This window comes from Cucurbitaria berberidis (genome assembly GCF_010015615.1).
Source record: "Cucurbitaria berberidis CBS 394.84 unplaced genomic scaffold K460scaffold_3, whole genome shotgun sequence".
Taxonomy (NCBI): Eukaryota; Fungi; Ascomycota; class Dothideomycetes; order Pleosporales; family Cucurbitariaceae; genus Cucurbitaria; species Cucurbitaria berberidis.
The window spans coordinates 3,186,067-3,213,812 of NW_024468937.1; the positions used below are offsets into that span (position 1 = coordinate 3,186,067).

At 52.3% G+C, this 27,746-nt stretch overlaps 14 protein-coding genes across 14 annotated transcripts; 3 read left to right on the forward strand and 11 right to left on the reverse strand.

Moving 5' to 3' along the window:
* Positions 1-277: 277 nt before the first annotated feature.
* On the reverse strand, positions 278-979 carry K460DRAFT_282733 (secretory component protein-like protein shr3; the record flags this gene model as incomplete). The annotated part of the gene is made up of 2 exons (XM_040928593.1): positions 278-843; positions 940-979. 2 exons carry the CDS (start codon positions 977-979, stop codon positions 278-280), a joined length of 606 nt encoding a protein of 201 aa, XP_040788208.1.
* Positions 980-1,376: 397 nt separating this feature from the next.
* Positions 1,377-4,342, reverse strand: K460DRAFT_338049 (DNA replication licensing factor CDC47). The gene is made up of 5 exons (XM_040931033.1): positions 4,172-4,342; positions 3,871-4,118; positions 3,687-3,820; positions 1,715-3,632; positions 1,377-1,658 (listed from the first exon to the last, which is right to left on the reverse strand). Exons 1-5 carry the CDS (start codon positions 4,218-4,220, stop codon positions 1,572-1,574), a joined length of 2,436 nt encoding a protein of 811 aa, XP_040788209.1. The 5' UTR covers positions 4,221-4,342; the 3' UTR covers positions 1,377-1,571.
* Positions 4,343-4,446: 104 nt separating this feature from the next.
* Positions 4,447-8,416, forward strand: K460DRAFT_312248 (AAA-domain-containing protein). Its single transcript, XM_040930211.1, has 2 exons — positions 4,447-4,661; positions 4,715-8,416. Exons 1-2 carry the CDS (start codon positions 4,539-4,541, stop codon positions 8,276-8,278), a joined length of 3,687 nt encoding a protein of 1,228 aa, XP_040788210.1. The 5' UTR covers positions 4,447-4,538; the 3' UTR covers positions 8,279-8,416.
* Positions 8,417-8,549: 133 nt separating this feature from the next.
* Positions 8,550-9,497, reverse strand: K460DRAFT_366492 (UPF0041-domain-containing protein). Its single transcript, XM_040933386.1, has 3 exons — positions 9,302-9,497; positions 9,205-9,224; positions 8,550-9,084 (listed from the first exon to the last, which is right to left on the reverse strand). The coding sequence occupies exons 2-3, from the start codon at positions 9,222-9,224 to the stop codon at positions 8,802-8,804; spliced, it is 303 nt and encodes a 100-aa protein (XP_040788211.1). The 5' UTR covers positions 9,302-9,497; the 3' UTR covers positions 8,550-8,801.
* Positions 9,008-9,491, reverse strand: K460DRAFT_366493 (uncharacterized protein). Its single transcript, XM_040933387.1, has one exon. It carries the CDS (start codon positions 9,470-9,472, stop codon positions 9,221-9,223), a length of 252 nt encoding a protein of 83 aa, XP_040788212.1. The 5' UTR covers positions 9,473-9,491; the 3' UTR covers positions 9,008-9,220.
* A 165-nt stretch (positions 9,498-9,662) lies between the features above and the next one.
* On the reverse strand, positions 9,663-10,964 carry K460DRAFT_416869 (Sm-like ribonucleoprotein). Its single transcript, XM_040937838.1, has 5 exons — positions 10,897-10,964; positions 10,801-10,809; positions 10,680-10,751; positions 10,213-10,627; positions 9,663-10,160 (listed from the first exon to the last, which is right to left on the reverse strand). The coding sequence occupies exons 1-5, from the start codon at positions 10,927-10,929 to the stop codon at positions 10,048-10,050; spliced, it is 642 nt and encodes a 213-aa protein (XP_040788213.1). The 5' UTR covers positions 10,930-10,964; the 3' UTR covers positions 9,663-10,047.
* Positions 10,965-11,188: 224 nt separating this feature from the next.
* K460DRAFT_355441 (60S ribosomal protein L11) lies at positions 11,189-11,817 on the forward strand (the record flags this gene model as incomplete). The annotated part of the gene is made up of 3 exons (XM_040931881.1): positions 11,189-11,191; positions 11,250-11,611; positions 11,661-11,817. 3 exons carry the CDS (start codon positions 11,189-11,191, stop codon positions 11,815-11,817), a joined length of 522 nt encoding a protein of 173 aa, XP_040788214.1.
* Positions 11,818-13,622: 1,805 nt separating this feature from the next.
* On the reverse strand, positions 13,623-15,766 carry K460DRAFT_416872 (uncharacterized protein). Its single transcript, XM_040937839.1, has 3 exons — positions 14,950-15,766; positions 14,430-14,897; positions 13,623-14,379 (listed from the first exon to the last, which is right to left on the reverse strand). Exons 1-3 carry the CDS (start codon positions 15,364-15,366, stop codon positions 13,756-13,758), a joined length of 1,509 nt encoding a protein of 502 aa, XP_040788215.1. The 5' UTR covers positions 15,367-15,766; the 3' UTR covers positions 13,623-13,755.
* A 190-nt stretch (positions 15,767-15,956) lies between these two features.
* Positions 15,957-16,286, reverse strand: K460DRAFT_405897 (uncharacterized protein; the record flags this gene model as incomplete). Its single annotated transcript, XM_040936898.1, has 1 exon — positions 15,957-16,286. The coding sequence occupies one exon, from the start codon at positions 16,284-16,286 to the stop codon at positions 15,957-15,959; it is 330 nt and encodes a 109-aa protein (XP_040788216.1).
* Positions 16,287-16,747: 461 nt separating this feature from the next.
* K460DRAFT_366498 (uncharacterized protein) lies at positions 16,748-17,330 on the reverse strand. The gene has a single exon (XM_040933388.1). The coding sequence runs from the start codon at positions 16,988-16,990 to the stop codon at positions 16,790-16,792; it is 201 nt and encodes a 66-aa protein (XP_040788217.1). The 5' UTR covers positions 16,991-17,330; the 3' UTR covers positions 16,748-16,789.
* Positions 17,331-17,962: 632 nt separating this feature from the next.
* Positions 17,963-19,654, reverse strand: K460DRAFT_286434 (uncharacterized protein; the record flags this gene model as incomplete). The annotated part of the gene is made up of 4 exons (XM_040928889.1): positions 17,963-18,076; positions 18,137-18,238; positions 18,368-19,291; positions 19,388-19,654. 4 exons carry the CDS (start codon positions 19,652-19,654, stop codon positions 17,963-17,965), a joined length of 1,407 nt encoding a protein of 468 aa, XP_040788218.1.
* A 1,704-nt stretch (positions 19,655-21,358) lies between these two features.
* Positions 21,359-23,215, reverse strand: K460DRAFT_366499 (enolase). The gene is made up of 5 exons (XM_040933389.1): positions 22,898-23,215; positions 22,446-22,848; positions 22,320-22,392; positions 21,525-22,267; positions 21,359-21,475 (listed from the first exon to the last, which is right to left on the reverse strand). The coding sequence occupies exons 1-5, from the start codon at positions 22,940-22,942 to the stop codon at positions 21,423-21,425; spliced, it is 1,317 nt and encodes a 438-aa protein (XP_040788219.1). The 5' UTR covers positions 22,943-23,215; the 3' UTR covers positions 21,359-21,422.
* Positions 23,216-23,958: 743 nt separating this feature from the next.
* On the forward strand, positions 23,959-25,084 carry K460DRAFT_366501 (N-terminal nucleophile aminohydrolase). Its single transcript, XM_040933390.1, has 4 exons — positions 23,959-24,120; positions 24,172-24,329; positions 24,388-24,637; positions 24,710-25,084. Coding segments are annotated over exons 1-4 (612 nt in total). The 5' UTR covers positions 23,959-24,118; the 3' UTR covers positions 24,912-25,084.
* A 628-nt stretch (positions 25,085-25,712) lies between these two features.
* Positions 25,713-27,265, reverse strand: K460DRAFT_405900 (Dehydroquinate synthase-like protein; the record flags this gene model as incomplete). Its single annotated transcript, XM_040936899.1, has 4 exons — positions 25,713-26,264; positions 26,314-26,770; positions 26,839-26,867; positions 26,918-27,265. 4 exons carry the CDS (start codon positions 27,263-27,265, stop codon positions 25,713-25,715), a joined length of 1,386 nt encoding a protein of 461 aa, XP_040788221.1.
* Between the last annotated feature and the right edge of the window lie 481 nt (positions 27,266-27,746).

The window sequence follows — 27,746 nt, forward strand, 5'->3', positions numbered from 1 at the left end:
AAAGACATGGCTTCGACCTGGGGACAAAGCTTGGGCTACGACGAGCTTCATGCAATATGTAATAATAGGCATAAGGCTCATTCGCCTATTTCATAGCTTGCCCACCTTGATCTTCATGAATGCGTGAGATGAACCTATACAAGCCACAAACCCTACTCTTAAACCAATAATCGAAGAAAGACATGAATGAAGAAATTAACAACCTACTTGAACATCCAGAGCGCTCAAGGCCGAGCGGCATCACCCCCACCCCCCATACACTTAGAACTCTTTAGAATTACTGCTTCTTCTTTCCTGCTCCCTTCTTCTCTTCGGCCTTCTTCGCAAAGTCCGCCAACTCCTTCTCCTCCGCGCGCTTCGCATACCATTGCCCCGCCTGTAACACCAACACACCCACAAGCACCAGGGCCAAGATCGTATTGCTCGCCGCGAAAACCCTCAACGTATCCTCCCGGGTAATGTAATCTCCGCCATCGTCCTCTAATACCGCTCCTTCCATAGCCGCCTTGCTCGGATCTCCATAGATTCCAGCAGTCACGACTCTAAAGCCCTTGACGATGTTGGTGAGGTAGACGGTTATGCCGGCCATGTACAGCACAAGCGACGCGCCATCGAAGAGCATGTTCGCTTGGTTGGGCTTGAAGAGCTTGATGAGGAAGCCGAGCAGACCGGTGCCGATAGCGATGTTTAGAACCCGGGAGATGAGAGGAGGCGAGGCGTAGAGGAATTTTATGTGGTCTTCAAGGATGTTGAAGTACGGGGCGCGGTCTTCGGGCACGTTCCAGAGGACATTGTAGTCGTAGGGGAGTTGGGAGAAGAGGACACCGAGGAAGAAACATGTCGCTGTATAGCATTGTTAGCTTGATCGCGTGGGCAGATTGACTGGGAAACGTTGGATGATGCGAATGGCCTTCGACCGGAGGAGGGGAGAGTACGTACGGCCTACCACCATAAATTGCGCAAAGTTGTTTGCAGACATCTTTGCGAGGTCGCGATGATGCGCAGATTCGTAGATGTATGCGAGAGGTAATAGAATAGTGTAGGTGAGAGGTGGTGTGGAGTTGCAGCTGTGGGCGCGCAAGCTGAGGCTGGCTTATCGTGAGACGAGGATTGTAGTTGGAGGTAGCTTCTTTGAGAAGGTGGAAACGAGACAAGGCTTGGAAGAATGAGATATCACCACTAGGCAGACTGTATGTCGTGGCAATTGTCGCAGGTACAAACAAGTTGGTCAATTCTTGTTGTGAGACTTTGAGCTCCCACTCCTGTACGGTACCGATCTACCCCGCGATCTACCCTGCGAGGCACCCTGCGATGATGCTAGCCTGCAGATTCGTGCCCACCCCTTACAACCTTGGCTTGTGAGAGCAACCAATTCGCACGCGACATGGATTGGGGACAGTTCACCGAAAGCAACGTTCAATACGTGGATGGCAAATGTTTTGTTTGTCTTATAATGTGGGCCAAACACGCCCTCATTCGCATACAATCCCAGGTGTACGCTCAAAATCGCTCGGATTCAACGCCCTAATACGCCGGGTCCCGGAAACTCCAGTTCCCACTACCTGCATTGCTCAAAATTCATCGTCATCCATGTCAAAGTCTTCATTACCAGCTTCGATGAAAACAAGTCGTGTGCCTTCTCCAGTAGTTTGCCAGACCTGGTCGAGATTGTTAGCATATTGCAGCCTTTACGACATTGGAGATGGAAACTTACATCGAGCCCAGCATACTCATCAATAGCCTGCTCAAACTGATCGGCAGTGAACCCCTTCGCTAATACCCTCTCCCTAACCCTGCGTAGGTCCAATTCGCCTCTTGTGCCATCGCCAACAGCGGCGGCACCACTAGCCTCCATCGTTTTGATGAGGTGGTAGATCTTACTGCTGGGAGTATGATCGTCTCTACGGTTCTCGTCGGCATACAAGCTGGCCTTGCTGACTTCAACAAGACGCAGAGCCTCGTCGACATCTTCAGAGATGACCTCTTCAGCAAAACGTAGACGCGCCAAAGCCTGTGCAATACGTAGCACACCGAGTAGTGTACGTGGTGATGTATGCGTGAAAGCCTTCTTGGAGCCTTCGTCACGTTTCTGCTGTTGGCGCATGCGTACGTAAGCGCCGACCATGTAGTCTGAGACTTCCTTTGGCACAGTTGGTCGGTATGATCGTGCGCGGGCAACCCATTGTCGTACTTCTGCGGGACTGAAAATAATGCCTCCTGGAGCTTCTGGATGAGCATTGTGCATGTGCACATAAGTGACATGGCGCGCTAGTTCCTCGTCTGAGTCTCGCGCGGGGGTATCAAGAATAAGGAACAGGATGTCGAAACGAGACAAGAGCGCAGCGGGCAGGTTGATATTCTCAACCGGAGAGATGCGAGGGTTGTAGCGACCGTAAAGAGGATTGGCGGCAGCAAGAATTGACGTACGGGCGTTCAAGGTAGTGGTAATGCCGGCTTTGCTGATTGAAATGGTCTGCTGTTCCATAACTTCGTGGATGGCCGTTCGGTCGCTGTCGTCCATCTTGTCGAACTCATCGATACAGCACATACCGTTGTCAGCCAGGACAAGAGCACCGCCTTCAAGGACCATCTCATCGGTGACCGGATCACGCATGACGGCTGCTGTGAGACCCACGCCACTACTTCCACGACCTGTCGTGTAGACACCACGAGGGGCGACCTTGGTGATGTACTTGAGAAGCTGCGACTTTGCCACACCAGGATCACCCATCAAACAAACGTTGATGTCACCACGGATGCGCATTCCATCGCCGACTTCCTTTGTAACACCACCAATAAGCTGTAGGAGAAGCGCCTTCTTCACATCGACGTGGCCAAAGATCTCTGGCGCAATGGAGCGCGATAGATACTCATACAGCTGTCCTGTCCTCTCAAGCTCGTTCATTCTTCGCAAAGTTGGCTGAGCGAGGACAATGTCATCATAGGCCTTCTTGTGCTGCATGACATGTTGTGCCTCTAGGTATGTATCTGTGAGTAGACCGGCGCGAATTGCCTTGAAGCCAGTATACGGTGTTGGTAGGAAGATACCTGCAACGTCGATGACGTCTCCAGGGTTGATCTGGCGAACCAAAGCACCATGGCAGTGAATGGTCAATTGCCTAGGAATGTGACCAACGGGCACCTGGTCCGCCATCTCCTGGATTTTGACCTCCTGGAAGGGAAGGAATTTTGAAGCGCGAGTGGACAGAAATAGTTGTCCCTTGGTCTTGTTGTTCTTGCACTCTTCTGATGGGCATTCTACAAGTGGCGTGAACTGCTTGGTCGTTACAGGCTGGAAGACTTCGCTACCGCAGCGATCGCACGAGTAGGCATTGACTTGTACAGCAGGCTTGACATCTGATACCCTCGTTGAGATTCCTCGAACTGTGATGAGGTGACCGAGGTGCTCTCCTCGGACGTTTCGGACTGCTAGCGCTTTCATGTTGCGTTGACTGCTGGCACCTGAGGGTATCCTGGGTATAAAGTTGAGAGTGTATCGACGAGTGAGGGCTGGCGGAAAGATTGACTCTGGCGCAGCCTGCGCGCTGTCTTCTACTCCTTGTAGCTCCTGCATCCTCTCATTACGCTTTGAACGCTGCGTCATGATCACGTCCAGGACATCGTCCTTGAAGCTGCATCGAATTAGTTCATACTCTAATCTGGTCATTGATCAGAGGGAGCCGTACTTGAGTTCCCTTGTCGGTTGCGGCAGGCACTTGTCCACGGCGCGCGAAAAAATGTCGATGTAGTGGTGCGCGTTGCGCTCGATTGACTCGATTAGCCTGTAGTTATGTTCGTCGTCTGAGGTAGCCCGCTCATACTATATTCCCATCAGCGCTATGCCATGTCAAACGGCGGCGTGCTACCCACTGCTTCCACATCATTCAGATCTATCTGGATCTCGTCTCGCTCGCGGTTTGCTACCTCCTGCAACTGGTTCATGTACTTGAGCTTCGACTTGTTGCGCGCCTGCGCTCCGTTCGGCGCGGGGTCGTCCGAATCGTCGACCATGTCGTACTCTTCATCTTCGCCATCGCCATTGAGATTGAGGCCCTGGAGCTGGTCTGCAGCCTCGGTGGAAGAGGATTTGAAGTTATTGAGAAAGTCCACGAAGGCAGCTGTATGCGCCATTAGCTAGGGCCCTCGCTGTTTTGCACCCGTGTACACAAACCTTCCTGCTCCTCGTAGTTCACTGGCGCGCTTGTCGTCAGGAGCGCCATTGCTTCTCAAGCTTCAATTAGAGGTGAAGAGGGCGTATGCGGGATATGCTCGTCCAGGAGTGATGTAGTGGGGAGAGAGTCGTGATCGCAATTTTGGGCATGGGGCTGTCACGTCCAGAGCGCGTCGCGTTTCTGGCTGGGCCGCTGGGCGAATGGCCGCTGTTCTGCAACCGGAGCCAACGTCTTTGAGCCTGGCGCGCCTAGCAAGCCACCGGCCACCGACGACCTCGGCTCAGGAAGAGAGAGAGCTCGAGCATTCACTAGAATGCTGGCGCTGCGGCTGTCTACTTTACTCTCTGCTCCCTACTACGAAGCATCATGCCGCCAAAGAAGCCTGCTGGCAATGTGGTCCAGGCTGAGGTCGCCCTGCACCAGTCGTTGAAGAATTGTCTGGTCAACCTCCCCTCTTCACTCGTCTCGGTGCTTGTGAATGCCAACACGGTACGTGGTCGCTGTGTTGCTATTGCGCCACAATGCTAAGAAGATGCACATAGGTTGCGCAGAATGTCGTCGTCGAGCTCTCATACCGCCAGCCCCCTCCACCTGGCGCCTCAGAGACGAGGAATGCTGTTCCGCAGAAGTCAGTCTATATGGGCTGGACGGGCATGCAGAGCAAGCGCAGGATTGCACCCGTAGTCGGTCGAGATGGGCTGAGAGGCAGTCAGACCTCCAGCCAGCAAGAACTACCGGCGGTAGAGGTGGATGCAACATTCGCAAGATTAATTGGGCTTCAAGAAGGACAGAAAGTGGGCATATCGCTGCATCTAGATCCTCCTCAGGCGCACACTATCAACATTGAGCCTCTGACTCCTGTCGACTGGGAGATGATTGAGCTCCATGCGCAATTTCTAGAACTGAACTTTCTATCCCAGATACGCGCGCTACCAAACCCTCAGGCGCAGTCTCCACACCCGCTTACCCTCCACCTCTCGCCCACTACCACTGCGAACATTACCGTCACATCAATCGCTCCTGCCCCGCCAACCGTCTCGCCATTCGTCAAGATATCTCCCGATGCTGAGGTTATTGTTGCGCCGAAGACACGCCAGAAAGAGCGAAGCTCGACACGGGAGAGCAGGAGTGTCGGAGCTGCCTCTAGAAAGAGCGGGAAGAGCACCGCAAGCACAGTCAGGCGCCGCAGTGGCCGCGATGACAATGCTAGCAAGGGTGCCGTCTTCCTCCGAGGTGTCGATCGTAGTGTAGCCCAGGAGTGGTTTGACGACGAAGAGGAGGTAGATGCTCAGGGTCTCAAAGTCTGGGTAGACAAAGATGTACTTCTCACGAAAGCCCTCAGGGGTGTCAACTGGGTTTCTGTAGCCATCATAAAACCTTCAGGACTCCAAGAGCCCGTAGACATGTCGAAAGAGCAAGATCAGGAGAAGCCTGCAACTCGTGTGGTCGCAAAGGTCGCAGCTTGGGAAGATGCGCCCGATAGTCGTCACATTGCACTTTCAACCGATCTTTGCAAAGTCTTGGGCTTTGCAGGCTTCGTTGGTGGTCTCGTTCGGATTGAGGGTGCACCAAATCAAACCGCAAAGCCCTCGGCCATCAAGGCACAGGGCTCGAAAGAGTCTAGGGAGGTAGTGGCCAAGTCAGTCAAGATCATACCATTCTCTACAAGCGCATCACAGAGCAATGCCTCTCTGAGGTTTGGTGGTGAGTCTAAGCAGGAGCAGGAAGATGCTATTCAGAAGATCAAAACTATATACGGAAGAAAGAACGGGCTCTTGGATGGACCAGTCACAGACGGTATGGTGCTATATCCACCAAAAGACTCTGCGGCAGGTTGGGCAGGAGGCCTTGTAAGATTCGATCCACCCCAACCTGCGAGTGGTATTTCATGGGTGCTGTTTCCAGAGAGGAAGCTCCCGGTCGAGCTTGGACAAGAGATATCAACGCCGTCAAGCTGGTTGAGAGGCTCGCAACAGGGCGATCCATTACCGGAAAGTCCCCCAAAATTAGTTGGCATCGACCCTCTCGTCGAACAACTGCGGTCACATCTCACACACAATTCCTCCGTTCTGCTCACGGGTGGCCTCGGGGCTGGGAAGTCGAATTGCGCGCAGCTTCTTGCACACCAGTTGCGAACAGAATACCTGTTCAACACAATCTACTTCCCCTGTCGTAAGCTAGTGACGGATGAGACAAGAGTCGCAACCATCAAGGAGACACTCAACAGGCTATTCGCATCTGCTTCCTGGGGCGCTAGAGGGGGCGGCAATGCAGTGGTCATCTTAGATGATCTAGACAAGCTATGTCCAGTGGAGACTGAGCTACAAGTTGGCAACGAAAATGGACGCAGTCGACATGTCAGCGAATGTCTCATCAACATTGTCAGACAGTACTGCTCGATGGATTCTGGGGTAGTCTTGCTGGCGACTGCACAAGGCAAGGAGGCTCTCAATAATGTGATCGTCGGCGGTCACATCGTGCGAGAGATTGTCAGCTTGAAGGCACCGAATAAAGACGGCAGACGAAAGGTACTTGAGATGTTGGCACTCAAGGACGCAAAAGTCGAGTCGCCTCAGCAAACCAATGGCCATGCCTTCCCAGCGTCGCCTTCGAACAGCCGGCCAAGTACATCGCATCGTAGTCAGCCCAGTGTTGGAAGCATACAACAGGAGGAAGATTATGGGTTTGTTGTAGACTCCGCTATCGACTTCCTCGATCTCGCTGGCCAGACTGATGGCTACATGCCCGGTGACCTTGTCCTCCTCACTTCGCGAGCCCGCAACGAAGCACTCATTCGCTCAATCAGTGACTCCTCTAATACTGTCTCCCTGACCAGAGACGATTACACTCAAGCACTATCTGGTTTCACACCAGCCTCCCTTCGCAACGTAACACTACAATCCTCAACTACAAAATGGGACTCAATAGGTGGCCTCCTCACAACACGCCAAACCCTCCTCGAAACCTTACAGTACCCCACCACATACGCGCCCATTTTCGCCCAATGTCCTCTTCGGTTACGCTCAGGTCTACTCCTCTATGGCTACCCCGGCTGTGGCAAGACCCTACTCGCCTCCGCCGTAGCAGGCGAATGCGGGCTAAACTTTATATCTGTCAAGGGCCCCGAAATCCTTAACAAGTACATCGGTGCGTCTGAAAAGAGCGTCCGAGACCTTTTCGAGCGCGCAGAAGCAGCACGGCCGTGCGTCCTCTTCTTCGACGAATTCGATTCTATTGCTCCGAAGCGCGGGCATGATTCCACGGGTGTGACGGATCGTGTGGTCAATCAACTGCTCACACAGATGGATGGTGCGGAGGGACTAAGTGGTGTCTATGTGCTTGCCGCGACGTCAAGGCCTGATCTGATTGACCCTGCGCTTTTAAGGCCGGGACGATTGGATAAGAGTCTTCTCTGCGATATGCCGGATGTGGAAGAGCGTATCGATATTCTCAAAGCTGTGACGCGGAAGTTACATCTCGCGCCCAGCGTTCTTGAATTTGACGACGCTGGTGAGAATCTAAGAGAGATAGCGCAAAGGACGGAAGGATACTCCGGCGCAGATCTACAGGCTGTAGCTTATAATGCTCAGCTTGAAGCTATCCACGATGTGCTTGGGGACACAGACTTGGGCGATCCAACGAAGAGCGGAGACGGAAAGAAGAACGGGACGAGCGCTGCAGGGAAAGGAAGCAAAGAGAAAGGCATCCCGGAGTTCACACACTTCCGTTATGGCGACCCGGCATCTGATACATCAGCATCCACACCAGCAAAAACCTCTTCTCAACTCACTGAGCGCGCTATGATCGCCCAAAAGATTGCTGCCCTACAATCGCTTCGCCGCAAGCAGAAACTACTTCAACGTCCTACTTCAAGCCACAATGATGATGAGAAAGATGGCAAGGTTGACGACGACAATGAGAGGAAAGACCCAGAGATCCAGTGGAAGCATATTGAACATGCCCTCGCGACAGGACGCAGCAGTATCTCTGCGCAGGAGAGGATGAGACTGGAGAGGATATACAGGGAGTTTGTAGAGGGACGGGATGGGGATTTACCGAATGGGCAGGGCGGGACAGAGATTGGTGGGAGATCGAGCCTGATGTAGTGGACATGTAACTATATATATTTGGATTACGAGGCGGCTTGGGATCCGCTAGGATATAGTATGGCTTGGATACATATAGTGTACAATAGAATGTACATAATGTTCGGACATGGCGCTTTGCGTAATGACAGAATCTCCATTCGTTCGATTTATCAAGCATTGAGCGCCTCTAGGACGTCTTTGAAATCCACTTGTCTAGTTTGTTAGTGGATCGAGTGCCTACAGGCGACATCTTCATGAAGCTGTGCGCAAGCTTAATGGGATTCAGATTGTGTCTTGGGCAAGAAATGTTCATTGGCTTGAATAAACGGTATTTGCCGGTTATCCCTAGTGTTGTCCGGGACCCTGCAGTATTGTACACAGTAGCTGGAGAAGAAAGTATAAAGACCCAAGACATCTCTTGGATCCCGCCTTATCATGCAAGAAGGGTGCACGTATCCATTGTCCTGAGTCATCCGACCACTCACTCGTCGGGCTTAGTCTCGCTTGATATTCACACTATCCATTCCTCGCTCAATTATCTCTATTTCCCAACAATGTTCTTAGCCTTATCTGCTACCTCGTGAACTTTACTCTCAACAACCGCCGCTACACCGCTGGCCTCTGTCTTGGCCTTGTCCGCCAGACTCGCCTCTCTGCCGCCGAAATTCCAGTATTGCAGATACCTGTATCCCTGAACGAGCTGGGAGCTGAAGTTGATGGCGTGGCAGCCGAACAGGAGGTAGTTCTTGGGCGTGACAGCGAAGGCGTAGCGCATAAAGGTGCCGGAGTAGAGCGTGAGGGCGCCGGTCATACGGCCGGAGATACTGTACGGAAACGATCAGCATGCAATTGGGACATTATCGGGACGGATGATGTATGCGCGTATGCATGTGTGTGAAAGGGGAGGAAAGTGTGCGTGCGAGTGGAGGCAATGCCGAACGTACATCTCAGGATCTTTGCTCATGTCCGCAATCGCCGCGATCGGGATACCAAAGTTACTCGCCGGACCCCAGAAATCTGTACACTCATCAGCCGGTATACTTTATATTTCCTTTTTCTAATCCTCTGCTTCTTTGTCCACCTCCTCCGAAAGCCAGCCTCTCCAAGCATGCTTCGCAATTGTCCGTGTAAAAACGTACGAGTCGAGCAGAAGTAATCTGTGTACTTGTTTGAGCGTATCTTCGCATTGAGGGCTTTGATCGCGGCAGCCATCTTGACGAAATGAGCCTCAGGAGAGGTTAAGATGGCGATTAGACAGAGGGTACGGTAGCACGGAGGGAAGCTGCTGGTTGTCGTTTTGGAGGATTGCGGAAGTCGGCGCCAAGAAATGTCGGGACCGCCATCCACTTTTCGGAAAGCTGTCACGTGCGCTATAGGCTGAATGGAAATACGGGCGGCCTAAGTGGACAGCAAATCATGTGTACAAGTTTGAACGGCTCAAGAGGTAAATTTAAATGCTACAGAATTCTGGAGATGTTGTAAATCGTTCTGATTGCGGCTGTCAAGCCACTGGTATACGCCGTCCGATTGCACCCCTTCCACGTGCACGCTTTTGAGTCTGATATCTCTCGTCCTGCCCGTGGCCACTTGCAGAGTTGAAGGATAGCGCAAGCTCTCAGTTTGAAATTCGTACAAGCCCGTTTTGACGATGGGCCTATTGGCTTTCATACACTTCTGTACAAGCCATCTGAGTTGAAGTCGATTTATCTCTTCTAGTCCTGTTCGCCAAATCGTCGCATTTACTCCGGAAAAGTCCTAATAATGACTATTGCGTCGTTCATCTTCGTCTATCTGCCACCAAAGCCAGGAGGGCCGCCACGGCCAGGGTTGAAGCCAGGTGGTCCACCAAAGCCTGGAGGGCCTGCAAAGCCTGGAGGTCCGCCAGGGGGAGCGAAGCCAGCTGTGAGAGGTTAGCAATGTGCATACTCAAGTAGTATATAAGTCGGACGTACGTGGGCCACCTCCTGGTGGGCCGCCACGACCTGGGAACCCAGGTGGGCCACCGAAGCCTCCTGGTGCGCCTGGGAATCCTCCTCCGAATCCGGGACCAGGACCCCCAACGCCAGGCGCGGGACCAGTCAATCCAACTGGCAGACCGCGGCCAGCTGGTCGTGCCACACCGGGTCCAGCAGCCAGCGTCGCAGCCGTCGTAGCTCCTCCAGAGGGCGCTCCAAGTCGCGCAGCGGGATCTGCTGGAGGTGGTCCGTCTACTGATAGCGAGATGACGTGCGCACCACGGATGATGGTGAGCCCAATGGCGCGTCTCTCTTCGGTCTCGGTGACTGTCTGGGTTGCGCCGGGTGCAGCTTTGCCCCTTCGTCGAGTGCGTCTGAATTCTTCTGTATCGGCGAGAACGAGGTTCATGTGCTGTAGTGTGCTAATCAGCAAAAAAGGCCAACGGGATGTTTGCGATTCTGACCTTGTCGAAAGCGAGCATCTGTCCGACCATCTGTCTACCATCTTGCAGCGTGACTTTCATGCGGTGGTTGATCTGAGTTGGGTGAGTTGGAGGCGATTTGAGCAGAATCTGAAGCGCTTACTAGATTTTGCTAAAAGATTAGAAGTCAGTCAGTTTCTATGCGCGTCTTCTCTCAGGTCAAGGATTCGAGCTGCTAGGCAGAATTGGAATTGCTTACCATCTTTCCCTGTCTATTCGCATTGCCAGCCATGGTGGATGTTGCGCGTCCGAGGACGACTTGAACTCAGGGAATGGGTGTAGGAGAGTATTAGAAGATAGCCCCTCGTTGTCGATAATAGGGTGGGGTGTATGTGGTCGTGGGTAGTTCTTGAAAGCTTCAAGCGCCAAGAGAGTGCACGGTCCTCGAAATGTTAGCTCCCACCACTCGCTTAGCCTACATTCAATTTTCGAAGCCGCGACTTCAACGACAGCGACAACCACTCCGACTACTAACCACCGCAGTCATCACAATGGTACGCAGAAACCACGGCAATTCACTCACGACGATGCAAGCACTGACAAGCAAACCAGTCCGACTCCAAGGCCTCCAACCCCATGCGGGAGCTTCGCATCCAGAAGCTCGTCCTCAACATCTCCGTCGGCGAGTCTGGTGATCGTCTCACCCGTGCCGCGAAGGTGCTCGAGCAGCTGTCCGGTCAGACTCCCGTCTACTCCAAGGCCCGCTACACCGTTCGTACCTTCGGTATCAGGAGGAACGAGAAGATCGCTGTCCACGTTACCGTCCGTGGCCCCAAGGCCGAGGAGATCCTCGAGCGTGGCCTCAAGGTCAAGGAGTACGAGCTCCGCAAGCGCAACTTCTCAGAGTCCGGCAACTTCGGTTTCGGTATCAGCGAACACATCGACTTGGGAATCAAGTACGACCCTAGCATCGGGTAGGTAGCATCTGGACAGCGAGCCGAGGACACACGCTGACTAGAGCAGTATCTACGGCATGGACTTCTACGTCTGCATGACCCGCCCCGGTGAGCGCGTCGCCAAGCGCAGGCGGTGCCAGAGCAAGATCGGCGCCTCCCACCGCGTCAACCAGAACGAGACCGTCAAGTGGTACAAGAACCGCTTCGAGGGAATTGTCCGATAAGCGTATCGATGGACGGGTGAAGAGGAAACGACGTGAAGATTCTGCACGATAACCAGCATTTTCGGTCTCGGAGGGTTCGGTCCTACGGAGTCCTGGATGTACTTAACAAAAGAGCAAGCATTGAACTTGCGGCCTATCAATGGAGCACGACCAAGTCTCTAACGAGCAGGTCTTCGATCACATCTACAATGGAGGCTTCACTTGGGTGAATGTTCCGTACAACCATTGTGTGATCATCTCTTTGCCCGTTGTTGTTCGCTTGTGATGTGTGCTTTCGCTCGAGTGAGGTGACTGACAGACTCGAAATACCCCAACATGGCTACTGTCATCTTTTCAAAGTGACACTACCCTTTTTTCATCATTTCTGTGCCATCTCGCTATCACTTTTGCCTTTTGACGTTGCAGACTATTCGTAAGATTCAAACGCCTCACTATCGCAACATGTTTTTTGCGATAGTACCTCATAGGTTGTCAAACAATCGAACCAACTCATTGACCCGCACCTCGGTGTCAAACGTTTACCTCTATCGTCCCCCGGGAAGAAGTGGCAAACAGAAGAGAAGGTTACAGGAGCTGTCCGCCAACTCTCCTGATTTATGATGAACCCTCACAACTGAGTAGAAAAGGCGTTGAGCCTGACAAGCTGCCCGACCAAATCATTTCGCAGCATGACGTCTTAACATTCTCTCAAGAAAAGCACAGAGTCATTAGGACGACGTTTGACATCTTGTCACTGTACATACTAATCACAGCTTTCAAAAACTCAAAGCGTAATCATAAAAACCCACCGTAGATTACGAGTACATGAATACTATTAGATTCGATTCACGCTACCTACTCCCGTAATAACGCTCGTGACACATCACGGTTTCGCTATTTTTTCATGTCGCCACCACCTCTTACAACCACATCATACAGAGGTAAAGCGTGTAACATCACCCCTCAAATCCCATCGGTTTCGTTCATAAAACCATTCGAACGTGCACCATAACGACAGCCAGCGCGAACGCAGTACAACTCAACTAGACCCATTCCCAGACCCAACTACCTCAAAACCCCGTACAACCTACAACGTCGAACTCTTTCTGTCCTAAACTGACAGCTGTGCCACGCTACGCCCCGCCACGCCTCCTTCGCATTTTCCCCCTCCCATCTTCCCATCCCTTACGTACACCTCCCCCATTTCAAACCAGCGTCGCACCCATAGGATCCACACGTTCACGCGCTGTGGCGACGCCGGGTTTTTCTTCCCGGGCGGTTACAGTGGCGTGGGCGGCTGGGCTAGGTTTGGGCTCGCGAGGCCTGTTCTGCGGCCGAGGGGTGTGGGTTCACGTTGATTTCAATAGCGTTTGGGAAAGTGTGGAGAGGGTCTGGCGAGACGCTGAGGTGGATTTTCTATTCTTTGTGAGGCGTTGATTGAACTTTTAGAGGAAATGTGGAATGGGGCGACTGGCGAGATGACGAGATGAACGGGGAAGCGCAAGTAGTGCCAGACAATTTGTGTGTCGAGTTCGTTCACTTCAGTCACTCAGAACGACGTTGGTAGGTTGATTGTGGTGGAAATCTTTTTGATTTTGCTATCTCTAGATGCAAATGATCCAAACTGCTCAACTTCAGTTGCATCCCCCACTCGTCCAGCAACATGACAAAGAGAGGCGTTACTCAAAAAGGTATCTCAAGGAAAAACCGGTTCCAACACCCCCAGAGGAAAATTATTCAGCGATAGACAGGTCCGATATGGTCAGTCGGACAGACAGATGGATAGACAAAAAGGAAAAGGTACAGCCAAAGCCGACTCATATATCAAAAAATGTACAACAACACCAAAGATCGCCAGTCGTGCCCAAAGTGACCCTGATCCGAGGCAAGGAGAAGAGAAGACGAAACGATGCGCGCTATGCAGCTTGAGCAATATCACAAATACACGTTACTGGCTCTTCATCTCGGACCCGTCACCGCCGGCCCGAAGTCGAAGCCTGCGGGTTGTTGTTGTGGTGGTGGGTACGAGGGCGATGCTAGTGGTGTGTATGCGCCGGGGATCGGCACACTTGCGTATTGTTGCTCGCCTGGTGCGGCACCTACGTGGTCGTTTCGTCGCTCTTGGAATCCTGGGGATACAGGAGGTAGTGGTGGTGATACGGTGTTCGTTCGAGATGGCGAATCGAAACCATCTTGCTCCATCCTTGGTGTTGCACCCGTGACCTTGATAGGTGGCGCTTGGAGGGTGAATGGTTGAGGTTGAGCGATTTCCCGAGCGTACGCATACTGGACCTTGCCGCTCTCGCCAGCTTCGGCAGCGGAGTGGGGGTCCACGTACATTGGGTGGCCTGGAGGTGGTCGCCAGCCGCCGGAGCGAGGAGACATTGGGCCAAATCCGGGAGTGTTGGGTGCAGATTGCGATCGGAGCTGCGCAAGGTAGAGATCAGAGCGAGCCTTGTCGCGCTGAGCCATGGACTTCCTGAGCTTCCTCTTGGACCAGAAGCGGTAGAAGACGATTCCGTAGATGGTGATGCAAAGAACTTCGACGACAACTTCGATGATGCAGCAGACAAGTGCCCAGTTCTGTAGTATCGTTAGAATCAGTTGGTCTGGTGTGTGCAGGGGTTGCTTACCTGAAGGCGGCAGACAAGGCCATAGGCAATGTCATCCTCGAATAGATGTCTTCGCTTATTGTCCACGCAAGACCAGCCCCACATATCTTTGTTGTTGTTCTGCGCTTTGCTCTGGTTGAAAACAGCTGCACCTACAGCCCACATGACGATGCTGAAGATGAAGAATCCAACGGCGAAAACGGTGTAGTAGGCAGCGACTTTCTCTGCTCTGTGATGACCGCCTCTGCAATAGGCGATCATGACGACGATGGACATGAACAGGGAGATGCAGGCGATGGCGAGTAGCATGGCTTGGGGCCAGACCCTGGTGTTTTCAGCCCATGCTGGGAGATTGTTTCTTTTCGGTAGAGTCTTGGTTGCGTTGAAGATGGCGAATGCTGTTGCGACCATGGAGAGGACGATAAGACTACAGGCGAAGTTGATGCCTCGCAGAAAGATCTTGGCTAGTCGTACTCTGACTTTGATTTTCTACTGGCGGTTAGCAGCTGAAGTGGAACCAACGGCGTGATGGGATATATACCAAATCTTTGGCTTGCTCTTTCTCTGTCGACTCCTCGTGTCTTTCGAGCTTTTGCTCTTCCCTGAACGTGGGACTCATGATGGACATGGCACCTCCTGGTGTCCGTGGTGGGGCGCCGGGTGATTTTAATGCGCTCTTGAGGCCTCCAGCGGTCCTTGGGGTTGGGGGAGGAAGGTACTTCCTGTCGGTTTCCTCCATCTCGACTGGTTGCATGTAGCCGAAGCCAACGTCTGAGACTTGAGGTTGCGGCTTGTAGTGGTTGGTGGGGTACTCGACTGGTCGTCTTGGAGCGTCCACGGGCGAGTACACTGAGGTAGCTTCTGCGAAGCGTGCTGTGCGGGGCGTCTTGCCGTCAAGGGAGTCTTTTGAGCTCCGTCTTTCAATCGTGATGGTCAGCTTCTTGTCGTTGGGGGCCATCTCAAGTCTATCCAAGATTCACACAAGGAAGTTGGAGGCTCTCATGAAGCGGGGGGGCAGCGAAGAGGAGACCAGATGGAAATGGTGTAATGGAATAGTAACGACGATAATCCAGCCCAGCTTAGACGAGTCGTAGACGATGAGTGCGGTGAAGGAGACAGAAGGCAGAAGATGCACGACGTATTACAATAAGAGAGACCTGCTGGAGAGAAGAGAAGGGAGCAGAGGCAATGGGCGAAGCGCTGGCCTTTTGTCTCGGGGCGCTTCGAGGGCGGCGAGAAGTTGGATTGGATAGAGCAGTGCACGGATCGAGGCAGGTGGAGAGAGATGGGATGGAAGCGGGCGGGTACTTACAACGTTCTAAATGTATGGCGCCAAAGGAAGCCTGCTTGCACGACTGCAGGTGCCCGTCTGATAGGCTGTGTGGGGAGACGAGGTGGAAGCAATGGCGCGCAGGCGGAGGAGGGGAGTGGTGTCCAGAAATAGACGCCCGGGTGAAGTCAATTAAGGATTTTACAAACGAAGTCGCATCCAGACCGGGAACACTGCAGCGCGAAGAGGGTGTGGTTATGAAGCGTCTGACTCTGTGCTTATGCTGTATGCTGCCCGTCAGCGTCGATGTGTAGAAGGGTGCCCACGGCCGTGGTATCGTCCGTCGTCTCTTGGTCGTACGTGTGCTCTCTTGCGCCTCCAGACGATGGGGAGAGGGCGGGCTGAGGACTAGGAAAGCCAGAAGACGGGTCCATTTGCCCACCCACACCCACCTCGTGCCGTCCGGCGGCGGAGGACTTGCCCAGCGAGAGGGCATATAGAGTGCCAGGGCATAGAGGACTCGACACCCAATTGCTGGGAGCTGTTTCGCGCCTGCCAAACGCAACATGGCCGTTGTGGGTGATGAGTGGTTGGGCGTGCAGGGACATGGCATAACGCTAGAGACGCGCTAGCCCAGTTGAGCTCCACGCAAGCGCCTGCCCAATCCTGGGCCACCAATCGCCGCGGGAAGGTGCCCCCCAAGACCTGAGGAAGGCGCCGCCCCGCTCCATAGCGGCCCACACCTGGCTGAGGGCTGATGTTGTCCAGCACGACCTCGAGTCCCATCCTGTCCTGTCCTGTCCTGTCTGTCCTACGCCGTGGAATGCTGCTCGAGTCCAGAGTCTCAGCATCCGGCTGCCCGCACTTCATCAGCAGCTTGTCTGTCGAGATTAATTTGTCAGGCCGTGTCTGACAGCGTCGTCAATGCCGGTACGTGGTCATGGCCAGGAGCTGCAGCGCATGTCAGGCCAAGTGCGCCTATCACGGGCAGACACCCATCAGCATGCAGTCGTGTGCAGAACCAGGCACAACGCCTGCTAATTAGCCACGCTCGTAGTCGCGCAGCCATCAGATCGGGTCATTTACCCAGGATATCGTCGGTCCTCTAGCCTCATCGGGGCAAATCGGTTTCCCTCTCTACCGCGATCTTCTGCACCCTATTTTTGGGGGCTTTCTTGCGTCGTGGGGTAGTACAGTGTGAGTGGCGACGATGCGCCATGCTTCCAATCGCGACATGGCCCTCTCTGTGTGTTGGCACCCTCTTCGCACCCTCGGTGAACGTCCACGTTGACCGGCTCGCTGTGCTCGTCATCTGAGTAAGGGCAAGGAAGCATTAAGACGCGGCAGGCGTTGCATCCCCAGACGCCATCTTCAACCCCGACGCACGAGGGCCGTCCCTTGCGCGGGAAGGATGCTGTAGGAGAGTAAGCGGAATGAGCAGTTCACCTCCGCCTCCAGAATGAGACACGAGAGAGGTACCGCAATAGCACCCTCGAGAGTACAAGATGGGTGCTAGCAGCTGCAGTGACTTGAACACACACAGCCCAACAGGGCCACTACGCTCGCTTGCAAGTTCGTGCATCAGCTCTTTGGATACCTTTACTTTGGTCACATCGATACCATCAGCGCACTTTGTGCAACACAACCTCGTCATAGAACTAAATTTATCGCATTTTTGCTTCACCTGCTCGTTCCAACAATCGCAAAATACCTACACCTGGACCAGCCGTTGTTCCGCACCTTGCATGTGAATCAGCCGGGGCGGCCATGCATCCTGTTTCGAAACAAATCAGCCCTCTTTTAGCCTCGCCTCCCCAATACCCTCTTCCTTGTCTCTTTTATATTATTCTGCAGTAAACCGTTTTGCTATCCCATGTCCATCTTGGCTAGGGCTGAGCAAGACGTTCTTTCCAGCCTCAGCATTCTGCCTTGTCTAGGAACCGTGATATTAATAGCCAAACGACATGTATATAGCATGGATCATTATATCAAAAGGAACAACTATGATGAAATTTAGAAAGTCATGTCTTCAGGAAGGTTAGCGAGAAGAGATAATGAAATTATAGAGTAAGAATAGATAGGGAGAAGACATGGGGAATCGGCCTTGCCTACTTTCGCTGCCGGAATCGATGCAAATCTTGGCCAAAAATAAAGGACAGAAAGAGATGGAAGGAACGCCTCGAGGTGGGTTGACTGAAGGACGGGATAGCCTAGGAAGATCTGACACGCTTCGCAAGCATATGCAAAACAGTTCTGAAGATATCCGTTCGACACTCTACCAGCCTCAGTACTCATTAAGCACGTCATAGTAAGGCTCGTAGAACATCGAGTCCCGCATCCCCTCGTCACCCGCCCGCGCGCCAGAGAACAGCGGCTCAGGAACCAGCTCCTTGTCATCCTTACGGAACCTTCCACGCGCACGAGTCTGAAACTGCGTCGAAGGCCCAGGATCCCGGACATGCATGGCTGACTGAGAGGCAGGAAACGAGGTATCAGCAAGCCCCTGACAAGCAAAACTCGCATCAGAGCTCTTCCTCTTCTTACCTTTGGTACCCATCGACTTACCCGCCGAATTGGTAAAAGAATCAAACATTTCTCGCCAGTGTGTCGGCGGTGTGTTGTGGTCTCGGGCCCTTTGCTTACCTTTTCGGTGGCCCGGCTCTAGGTTTTGTGGTGGTGGTCGATTTACCTGATTCTTCTTTGCTTGAGCAGATTGGGTTGTAGGCACGCCGTTGTGGTTGACGGGTCGAGGGATGGCGGCTGCTGGACCGCCAACTCGATTGCACCCAGCGGCTACATGAACCGTACGGCCATCGTTGAAGGCCGTTAGGGGCCCTCGATGGGAGATCTTAGCTTTGAGTCCATCATGTGCTTTGGCAGAATGTTTGTCAGCTAAACTCTTCCACCAGGGGCCGGAGTGAGCGTCTTTCGGTACGTGCTGGTCGCTTTCAGCACCTTGGTTACCTACTCGCTGCTGTGTTGGATGTTGTATGCTAGCAGCAGCGATTCCTACTCTAAAGGCAGTCTCCAAGTCCATTGGATGCCGCGTTTTGGGTGCAGCTTGCAATAGTGGCACGGGAGGCAGAGGCTTGTTAGTATCAACGACTCGCTGCACGCTCTTGTCAATAGCTATGGGCACCTCGCATGATGAACGTGAGAACTCTCCCTCACTCAGACGGGAATCCTTTTGTGCATAGGGACCCCTGCGTATTACTTTGTCTGCTTCGAATCCTGTGTAGACCTGCCCTGGTAAAGGTCGTAGTGGTGCGGCCGGGACAGGCGGAGTCGTTCGAGATTTCTGATAGACCTGTGCTGTCGATTTGTCCTGTTTAGCTTCAGTTTGATTTTGTTTGCCTTTGCGGGACTGCTTGTAATCTCGCCAAACTTTCAGGCCTTCGCCCTCTGGTCCTACCTGATAGATCTCTTTGGCCGTACGATACAGATCCGTAATGCTTGGGACTGTTTGACTTCCGCCTGTCGTATTTTTACCTGGAGCAACTTTAGGTGGAGTGTCGCTTATGTTAAAGCCCTGCTTCCACCAAGACTGCTTAGGCCTAGGTTCAGGTTTAGTGATGGTGGATGGGTAATAGGGAAATACGGTAGCACCGGAGCCCTTTCGAGCTTCCTCTAAATGCGAAAAATCTATCGGCCCAGTAGCAGATACGGGGCTATCGCGGCGAAGAGCGCGGTCAGAGATCGTAGGAGAGACTGGCGACGAAGATTTTGTTCGGAGCGGAGGTGGGTTATGTATACGCGGTTTTTGTGAGACTTCGTCGGAAATTGTTGACATTGAGGGGATATGACTGAGATGCTGCGATTGCTGCGTCCTGATCTGAACAGGCCTGCTGGGCCCCGCTCGTCGTTGAGTATAGGTGTGTTCGCTATCAACGGCGACCCATTTATTGTTTTTAGTGTTGCGCCTCATGTGATTTTCATTCTTGGTGAATGGGTTAGCAACTGCTCGTGGATTAACCATCCTTATAGACGACAATGTCGATTGAACGTTAGCAGTTCAGTATAATCGCTTGAAGATGGCTCGAACCTTGCGTTTTCGAGATGATTTGTGTGATTTTGGCGAAATTGGTAAGCAAAAGATGAAATGCTGCGTCAAGAATTGGGTAATGATGATATGATATGCCCGTGAGAGATTGGGATAGGCGTTGTTATAAGATACCTTCTGGTTAGACATTGTGCGAGATGAAACAAAGGGTGGAAATAGTAGTCCTCTCACAAAGACCACACAACAATGGAACAAGGGAGGGACTGCCTTCTGAGTCCCTCGAAAGCATTCCGTCAATGGAAAGGGCCGCACAATGCAAAATGTGACAAGGGACGGTTGCCGCTTATCGTGAGGTGTAAGAGTTGGGTGTGTATGTCGGGCAATCGTGAAGGTTGCACCATCATTGATTATGAAGTGGCTGCCGCAAGTTCCCTCGAGCAGCTTGGACCGACTTGGGACTTTGCGGGAGCTGTCCGAGGGTGTCGAGTAATATCTTCGAGAGGTAGGAGTAAGTCGCGTGTTTGATATTGCCTTGACGGTCCTGACGAACAATAACATTGTTCATCAGCTTTACCACATCAAGCACATTGTGAGCATGAGGATCAATGGCGACTAATGTTGTAGTGATCGGTTACCAAGGGAAGGCGTCAGTATTCTCAACGCCCAGGGTGGTATTTGTGTCGTATAGTGAGCTGTATCTAAGAGAATACCCATCTTGAGGCCCCAATCTAGAAAGAGACCATTGGCGATCGCATTATATGTGAAATTCGGGTTGGCGTTGTATTTCTCCCAGAGATAAGTCTGCATCTCGGCTTTGGGTGTACAAACTGGTAGTTGTATAATGCAGTAGTGAACGATGCAACGGAGTAGAAATCAGCCTCTTTAATATTGAGATTTGAATAAGCCTTCAGTTTGGCCGAGTTTCCGCCTGTACGTGAGAGAATTAAAGGTTCGAAGTCAGTATGTCTCACATGCAAGTCTTACGCCATTGTTACCTACCTGTCACACAGAAGTTTGCACAGAGGAGAGTTCCAAGGATAGGGACGCCAAGGTTACCCGTGGCACCGGCAAGAGCGACCTGAGTTGGAGACGTCCTGGGCCTCGTATTCCACCTCGTTCGGTTCCCTCCAAAGTGGGTCGAGGTTTTAAAGGTATCTATAGGACTATCGGTTAATTTATATGGTCAGTATGAACTTTTTGAGTCAACATTACCTGGCCACATTTTCTGAAGGGGATGACGAGAGTGCAAGAGAATTTAGAAGTAAAAGGGCATACCTCGTATTCTATCTAAGTGATTGAGAAAAACTACTCAGAGAGTTGGGGATCGTGTTTTTAGATCTACCTCGATACTTTCGTCTAGCGTGTCACGGTTCCGAGTTTCGGTTCCGTGGCCTAGCGTACAACGGCTCCGATGTATGAATTCGTTTTGCGTTCCTGTCCATAAGACACGAAAACCGATCCTACGAGCTTGTCTGAGAGGAGTAGAGCGTATAATTTCTTGTTTCAAAGGTGCAGGCGCGTACTTACACAGCGAATAATCGCCAGTAAGGATTGGCGGAGCTAGCTCGATAGGCAAATAAGCCGATTGCACAAGATAAAGGTCACGATATATAGATCATCAACTGCATAGCATTTAATTTTGTGTACAGATATCATTCGTCTTAATCGTCATCAATCATTGCGGTTCCTTTTACTCGCTCCCTTAAAGCCGTGCCTTCCACACTAGGCTTTTGTTGATATTAGCTTACAAGTTGACGGCAGTCCTGAAGTTCTTGCCGGCGTAGATGGCGTTGTCGCCTGTAAATGAGTAAGTAAGATATCTGAGAATCTGACAGGGTGGACTTACCGAGCTCTTCCTCGATACGGAGGATCTGGTTGAGCTTGGCGAGGCGCTCAGATCGAGCTGGGGCACCAGTCTTGATCTGTCCAGCTCGTAGACCGACAACAATGTCGGCAATGGTCACATCCTCGGTCTCACCGGAGCGATGAGAAACCATGACGCCCCAGCCGGCACCGAAGGCGTCCTTGGCAGCCTGAATGGCCTCAGTGATGGTACCGATCTGGTTGACCTTGAGCAGCAGAGCGTTGCAAGACTTCAGCTCGATGGCCTTCTTGATGAACTCAGGGTTAGTGACAGTCAAATCGTCACCAACAATCTGGAAGTCAGAGGTCTTGAAGAAGTAGGACCAAGCCTCCCAGTCATCCTCGGCGAACGGATCTTCGATGCTGACGATGGGGTACTTCTGGGCCAGGGACTTGTACAGCTCCGCGAGCTGCTCATAGGTGAGCCACTTGCTCTTGTCGCTGTCGGGGTTCTTGAAGTCGAGATCGTACTTCTTCTCGTCGACCTTGTAGAACTCGCTGGATGCAACGTCCATAGCGATCTTGATCTTGCCAGTGTAGCCAGCCTCCTCGATAGCCTTGGTGATGAGGTCAAGAGCCTCCTCTGGGGTCTGGATATCTGGGGCGACACCACCCTCGTCACCAACGTTACCGGCGGACTGTCCGTAGGTCTTCTTGGCAAGGCTCTTGAGCTTCTGGTAGACTTCGGAACCCTGACGCATAGCCTCGGAGAAAGTAGGGGCCTCACTAGTAGCCGTTAGTTGGATCTCGGAAGCGGGATCGTGAACGAATCACTGACCTGGGAACGATCATGAACTCCTGGAATGCAAGACGGCCACCGGCGTGCGAGCCACCGTTAAGAACGTTCTGGACTAGACAATTCGTCAGAGTTGGGTACAATCATGCAAGAGTACGACATGCTTACAGGGTACGGGGAGAACGTAGGGCTTCTTGGTGCCAGCCAAGTCAGAGATGTGGGCGTAAAGAGGCACGCCCTTCTCGGCGGCAGCGGCCTTTGCGATGGCCATGGAGACACCGAGGATGGCGTTGGCACCCAGTTTTGTCTTGTTCTTGGTACCATCGAGCTTGTTCAGGAAAGCATCCACAGCAGACTGGTCCTTGACATCGAGCTTCTCCTTGATGACAGCTGGGGCGATGATGTCGTTGACGTTGCCAACAGCCTTGGTGACACCCTTACCACCCCACTTGGTCTTGTCCTCATCGCGGAGTTCGCAGGCTTCGTGGGAGCCAGTGGAGGCACCGGAAGGAACGATAGCGCGGTGCAGGCCGGTCTCGGTGACAATGTCGACCTCAACGGTCGGGTTGCCCTGGGGTGAATGAGCTTCAAAATCATGTATGGCAGAGTGGGAAGCTTACACGAGAGTCGTAGACGGAACGGGCGTGGATCTTGGTGATGGTCATCGTGATGTTGTTGCTATAGAGTAGGACTGATTAGCTCTAAGTGTACTGAGAGAGTTCAATTGAGGAGCCGGGAGGGGTTATAAAGGCGTGGATCAGCCTATGATGCAAGTGAGGTGAGAATAAATGCTAGGCCGCAAAAAGTGGAAACGTTCGATGCTTGCACCCAAGGCGCGACTGTCAGAGCACGGCGGGACCTCAAACGGCGTCGGATGCGCGGGTTGAGTGGAAATTGGTCGGCCGCGGATGGCGACACTAGAAAGACTTTGACTTACCAGGTGGGTGCGAAGTAGGGTGTTGTTTTGTCTGGGTGGGGTGAATCAAAGCTGTAATTAGGAGGTTGAGGAGGGGCAGTCGTCCTGCCCTCAGCAGATCTTCAGCCCCGCCATGCCGCCAATTCATTGGGCGCTACGGCGTGTTTCGTAAAACCATGCATTAAGAGTATCTATCGCAAAAAGCAATCGGGGGCGAGTCTGGGCGAGAATTCGCCCATTCCAGGTGTTGAGGCGCAGCAAAAAGAAAGTCATTCGAGTGTCATGTTTCTAGATTCTTTTTGCTCTCCGTGCCCGGGAGATCGACGTCTCGAATCCTTTTTTCTTCTTATCCGCGCAGCTACGGACATGGACGCTCTCGACGACAAGATGATAGGCGTGGGCTCATGATAATGACATATATCAAAGACCCGCGCCCTGAACTGTAAAGTCCAATCGAGTAGTCTGATCCAGATTGATGTCACTTGGGATTAATTCTGAAGTCATGCCTGCTGCACCAAGAGCAAGCCGAAGAACCATCGACATAAAAGAACGACTTTCGCTTGGGCTTGGTACACTGAAATGAAGCTGCATTACGTGTAACCTAGAAACAAGAGAGTGTGCAGAATGCTTTCAAGGTGGGAATAGTCGTGATAGCCCACGTCAGTTAAAACAACGCAAACATGCCAAGACCCGCCCACGTGGCCCAAGCTCCTGTGTGAGCCGCGACGCTTCAGAGCTGCCTTCGCGTTGTCCAGCTGCCGCTGCATTCGACGACTACTGCCAAACCAACTCCATTTCCCTGCGAGTCCTGTACACCTTTCGCCTTCATAGCCTCCCCCACCTCACATTCCGCGCCATCGAAACCTCTGAACTTGCCATCGACTGAGTACCAACACGTAACACACACGACCTCAGACCCGTCACCATGTAGGAGCTTCTTCGAGATCAAATGGCGCTTCTTCTCTAACGGGTGCCTAGGGAGGTCTTACTGGGAATTACGGGCAAGGACTTCACCCTCATTGCCGCTTCGAAAGCCGCCATGCGAGGCGCCACCATCCTAAAAGCCTCCGATGACAAGACCCGGGTGCTGAATACACACACGCTGATGACATTCTCCGGCGAAGCTGGTGATACTGGTATGACAGAGCAACACTTTGCCAGTATTCGGAGACGCAGATCTAACAGCCTTCTCAGTGCAATTCGCCGAATACATCCAAGCAAACATCCAGCTATATTCGATGCGAAACAACATGGAGCTGTCACCTGCTGCCACGGCCAACTTCGTTCGGGGAGAGCTAGCACGAGCCCTACGGTCACGGAAACCTTACACGGTGAACCTGTTACTCGGCGGCTACGACACGATTACCGACAAGCCTACACTGTACTGGATTGATTACCTTGCGAGTCAGGCGGCGTTGCCCTATGCGGCACATGGATACGCCCAGTAAGTCACCTTCCCTCCCTACCTCCAACATAGCTGTGTTACGATCGAACTACGCTAATCGAAGAAACTCAGGTACTACTGCCTCTCACTGCTCGACAAGCACCATCACCCGGACATCGACTTCGAGCAGGGCATGAAGATCTTGCGGATGTGCACAGAGGAGCTCAAACGACGCCTCCCGATCGACTTCAAGGGTGTTCTCGTCAAGGTCATAACGAAGGACGGTGTCAGAGATGTGGACTATGAGGATGACGTGAAGGTTTCGATCCCATAAACGGGTGACTGACGAGTGGAGCTTTGGAGTTTAGGCAGCTTGAACGACAAGTGTACTATAGCGTCTACGAGCAGGCATGATGGGCACCTTGTAAAGAGGCCAAAGCCATGATTCTAGAATCACGATAAATATGCCATAATCTAACGACAAGCATCAGGAAAGCAAGAGCTGTAGATGCTAAACACTCGTTTGCCGTGAACTTGTATTTTGAAGTGCATGTGAAGAATAGAGTTCTGCAATGGCAGTTGAAACGCAACCAAATCATTGTGCAAAAGTATGCACCTATGCCACTTAGCTCAGGAAGAACTGATGCCGGAGGAGCATACTGTCCTGCCTGTGAGCACGTCCATTTTGGCCGGAAGCCGGCTTAGGTAAGCGTCCGTGCGGCTACGAATAAAAGCTTGCGCTCCCTCGCCCTCCTCTTCTGTTCTTTGATCAAAAAATAACCACCTTTGCCACGACTAATTGCTTCACTATTGCTTTAAGTTGCCAGCCACTACGGTGGCGTAAGGTGGGAGAACAAACCCTCCTGTAGGAAGCTGTTGTCTCGTTGGGTCATCTTCAGTGATGGCGATGGGACGTCGGTGTCGAAATATTGGGAGAACATATCATCACCACATGTATAAATGAGCATTGCAAGGTGCGGAGCGCATCAATCTGAATGTTGCTTGATTGATGGGGCTAATGCGTATAAAGTGTGTGACATTTAGAACATGTCCAAGTTTCCTCCACCTGAAGAACTTTTCCCGAGCTCCATCTCAGTGCGCGCCTGATCGGATCTTACCGCAACTGCTCCACTTCTTAGTTCTTGTACCCGTTCTCATACCCATTCGCCATGACTTCCTGCAGGCCGTTGGGCAGACCATTCGTTTGACCGTGTGCCTTGCCATTGACGTGGCCGTTGCTCATACCATTCATGACCTTCTTCGATTCATGCATTGCCTCTTCGACAGGCTTGTCGTTGATCGTGTACCCAGTATCGCTGGAATCGACGAAGGCGTCAATGCCAGCACCCTCTCGTGGGTACTCCCTCATGAGCTCCTTGTGTCGTCGCAAAGCAGCGTTCATCTCCTCGGCCGAAACATCGTTCAGGAAAACACATGTTCCGATCGGGTTCGGGACGGCAGCACGTAGCAGACCATCTCGGGTCTTCAGGATGGCCTTGGTGGCCTTGTCTAGCATATCCTCGTCGAACAGTTCGTGGTCCATAGACAGACCCGCCCTCGAGAACAGATTCAACAGTCTGCGGTGCTCCTCGTCACTAAGCAGCTTGCGCTGGTTCGCCAATGTCGCGGAATAGGCCATGTCGATGGAGATGGCATGCCCGTGACGCAAGGGAACAGTCGGCGAGAGCTATGACGCTGTCAGAAAGGGTCACAGATGACATTTGCAGGACTCCTACCTCGTGAAGAGGGCTCCAAGTATGGCCGTACGCAATGACACGATCCAGGCCAATTTCGTGAAGATTGGGCGTCTCGAGCTTGAGCATCTCATGGATACCGGCGCGGTTTATCTCATCCGCCGCCTTCAGAACTTCCTCGTCATTGCCCTCACGGCCGAAGCGTGAAGTGATAAGCTTCTCACAATACTTGTCCAACAGGTCAAATGTTGGCTTATGGGCACAGGTCGAGATCTTGATCAGCTCCGCAAAGCCATTCCGGACTTGACCTTCAGGCAGGGTCCTCAAGAACGAGAAGTCCAAGAACGTGTGCATCGGAGCGTGGTACGCTCCAAGTCGGTTCTTGTAATTACCGTAGTTGACCGCAACCTTAATGCTGACACTAGCATCGATCAGGCCGATAACTGTAGTAGGGATGCGGATGAAGTTGGTATTTCTCCGGTAAGCCGCACAAGCAAATCTAGGATCACAAGTCAATTCTACCCTTGAAAGGAGACCAGGCCAGAGTGCCTTAGAGTTAACTTTTACCCAGCAACGTCAGTCACCAAACCTCCACCCTGCAAAGCATCAGTATGAAACTCCAGATCAGTTCGAGACTTCGACATACCACTACAAGAACAGGCTCCTTTCGGATAATTCCAAAGTCGGTCATGGAATCCACGATGCTGAGGAGGGTGTCCATCGACTTGGCCTTCTCGCCAATCATGGTCTTGTGGATCGTCAACGGCAGGCCATGATGATCAAAGTATCTCTGCATCTCCTCCCCGTAGATGTTGTAGATGTTCAAGTCCATGACAGCAAGGCAACGACCCCAGCGCTCATAACATTTGGCGAGCTGGGGGTTACCAGTGTTGAAGATCCCATCAAGGAACGTGAAGTCGTATTCGATCTTCTCGTATCCTTCGACGTGGAAGCCGTTCTTGGTCTCCTGGACGGTAGCATTGAGGTCTGACATGATGAAAGAATTTGAAGAGTGCTAATGAGATGCGTTGAGTGTCTACAGGCCTGAGTACGGGAAAACCTCTGTACTATATAAGGGACTAGACTGATGTCGTTTTGAACCGAAAACATCGTTGTCGGTACACGCTCCTATTCAATTGGTTCCTAAACGCTGCCGATACTCCAAGCAAACGTCAACCATGCGCGTTACTTTCGTTCATGATGCGGCAACTCGAGGATCCCTTGTTGTGTGAACTTGGTACGACTTGACGCGTGGGAAACTAAGCTCTTACTGGATGACCATGATGAAATGACTTCGTTACCAGAGCTACTTCAGCGGGAAAGTCCGGTTTCGGCACAATTCTTCATACACATGGGCTTTTACATCATGGACAAAGTAGACAGTCGTAATTGCATTCGGTCGAGGACAGAATAGGCGTAGCACACGCCGCTAACCTATATAGTCAAGAGCGGAGTAACATCCCCGGGGAAGTGAA

Coding starts and splice junctions, on each gene's coding strand:
- K460DRAFT_338049 (XM_040931033.1), bottom strand. CDS start 4,220: ATGGCGCTCCTGACGACAAGCGCGCCAGTGAACTACGAGGAGCAGGAA. Junction 3,821..3,870: donor ATCTGAATGATGTGGAAGCA/GTGGGTAGCACG, acceptor ATGGGAATATAG/TATGAGCGGGCTACCTCAGA. Junction 3,633..3,686: donor CAACCGACAAGGGAACTCAA/GTACGGCTCCCT, acceptor AATTCGATGCAG/CTTCAAGGACGATGTCCTGG.
- K460DRAFT_312248 (XM_040930211.1), top strand. CDS start 4,539: ATGCCGCCAAAGAAGCCTGCTGGCAATGTGGTCCAGGCTGAGGTCGCC. Junction 4,662..4,714: donor TGCTTGTGAATGCCAACACG/GTACGTGGTCGC, acceptor AGATGCACATAG/GTTGCGCAGAATGTCGTCGT.
- K460DRAFT_366492 (XM_040933386.1), bottom strand. CDS start 9,224: ATGAGCAAAGATCCTGAGAT. Junction 9,085..9,204: donor ATGAGCAAAGATCCTGAGAT/GTACGTTCGGCA, acceptor GTTTCCGTACAG/TATCTCCGGCCGTATGACCG.
- K460DRAFT_366493 (XM_040933387.1), bottom strand. CDS start 9,472: ATGGCTGCCGCGATCAAAGCCCTCAATGCGAAGATACGCTCAAACAAG.
- K460DRAFT_416869 (XM_040937838.1), bottom strand. CDS start 10,929: ATGGCTGGCAATGCGAATAGACAGGGAAAGATG. Junction 10,628..10,679: donor AGATGCTCGCTTTCGACAAG/GTCAGAATCGCA, acceptor AGCACACTACAG/CACATGAACCTCGTTCTCGC. Junction 10,161..10,212: donor CCCACCAGGAGGTGGCCCAC/GTACGTCCGACT, acceptor AACCTCTCACAG/CTGGCTTCGCTCCCCCTGGC.
- K460DRAFT_416872 (XM_040937839.1), bottom strand. CDS start 15,366: ATGGCCCCCAACGACAAGAAGCTGACCATCACGATTGAAAGACGGAGC. Junction 14,898..14,949: donor AAGAGCAAGCCAAAGATTTG/GTATATATCCCA, acceptor AACCGCCAGTAG/AAAATCAAAGTCAGAGTACG. Junction 14,380..14,429: donor GCCTTGTCTGCCGCCTTCAG/GTAAGCAACCCC, acceptor ACGATACTACAG/AACTGGGCACTTGTCTGCTG.
- K460DRAFT_366498 (XM_040933388.1), bottom strand. CDS start 16,990: ATGACGAGCACAGCGAGCCGGTCAACGTGGACGTTCACCGAGGGTGCG.
- K460DRAFT_366499 (XM_040933389.1), bottom strand. CDS start 22,942: ATGACCATCACCAAGATCCACGCCCGTTCCGTCTACGACTCTCGT. Junction 22,268..22,319: donor GAGTTCATGATCGTTCCCAG/GTCAGTGATTCG, acceptor AACGGCTACTAG/TGAGGCCCCTACTTTCTCCG. Junction 21,476..21,524: donor CCGTATCGAGGAAGAGCTCG/GTAAGTCCACCC, acceptor ACTCATTTACAG/GCGACAACGCCATCTACGCC.
- K460DRAFT_366501 (XM_040933390.1), top strand. Junction 24,330..24,387: donor CGGCGAAGCTGGTGATACTG/GTATGACAGAGC, acceptor CAGCCTTCTCAG/TGCAATTCGCCGAATACATC. Junction 24,638..24,709: donor GCGGCACATGGATACGCCCA/GTAAGTCACCTT, acceptor GAAGAAACTCAG/GTACTACTGCCTCTCACTGC.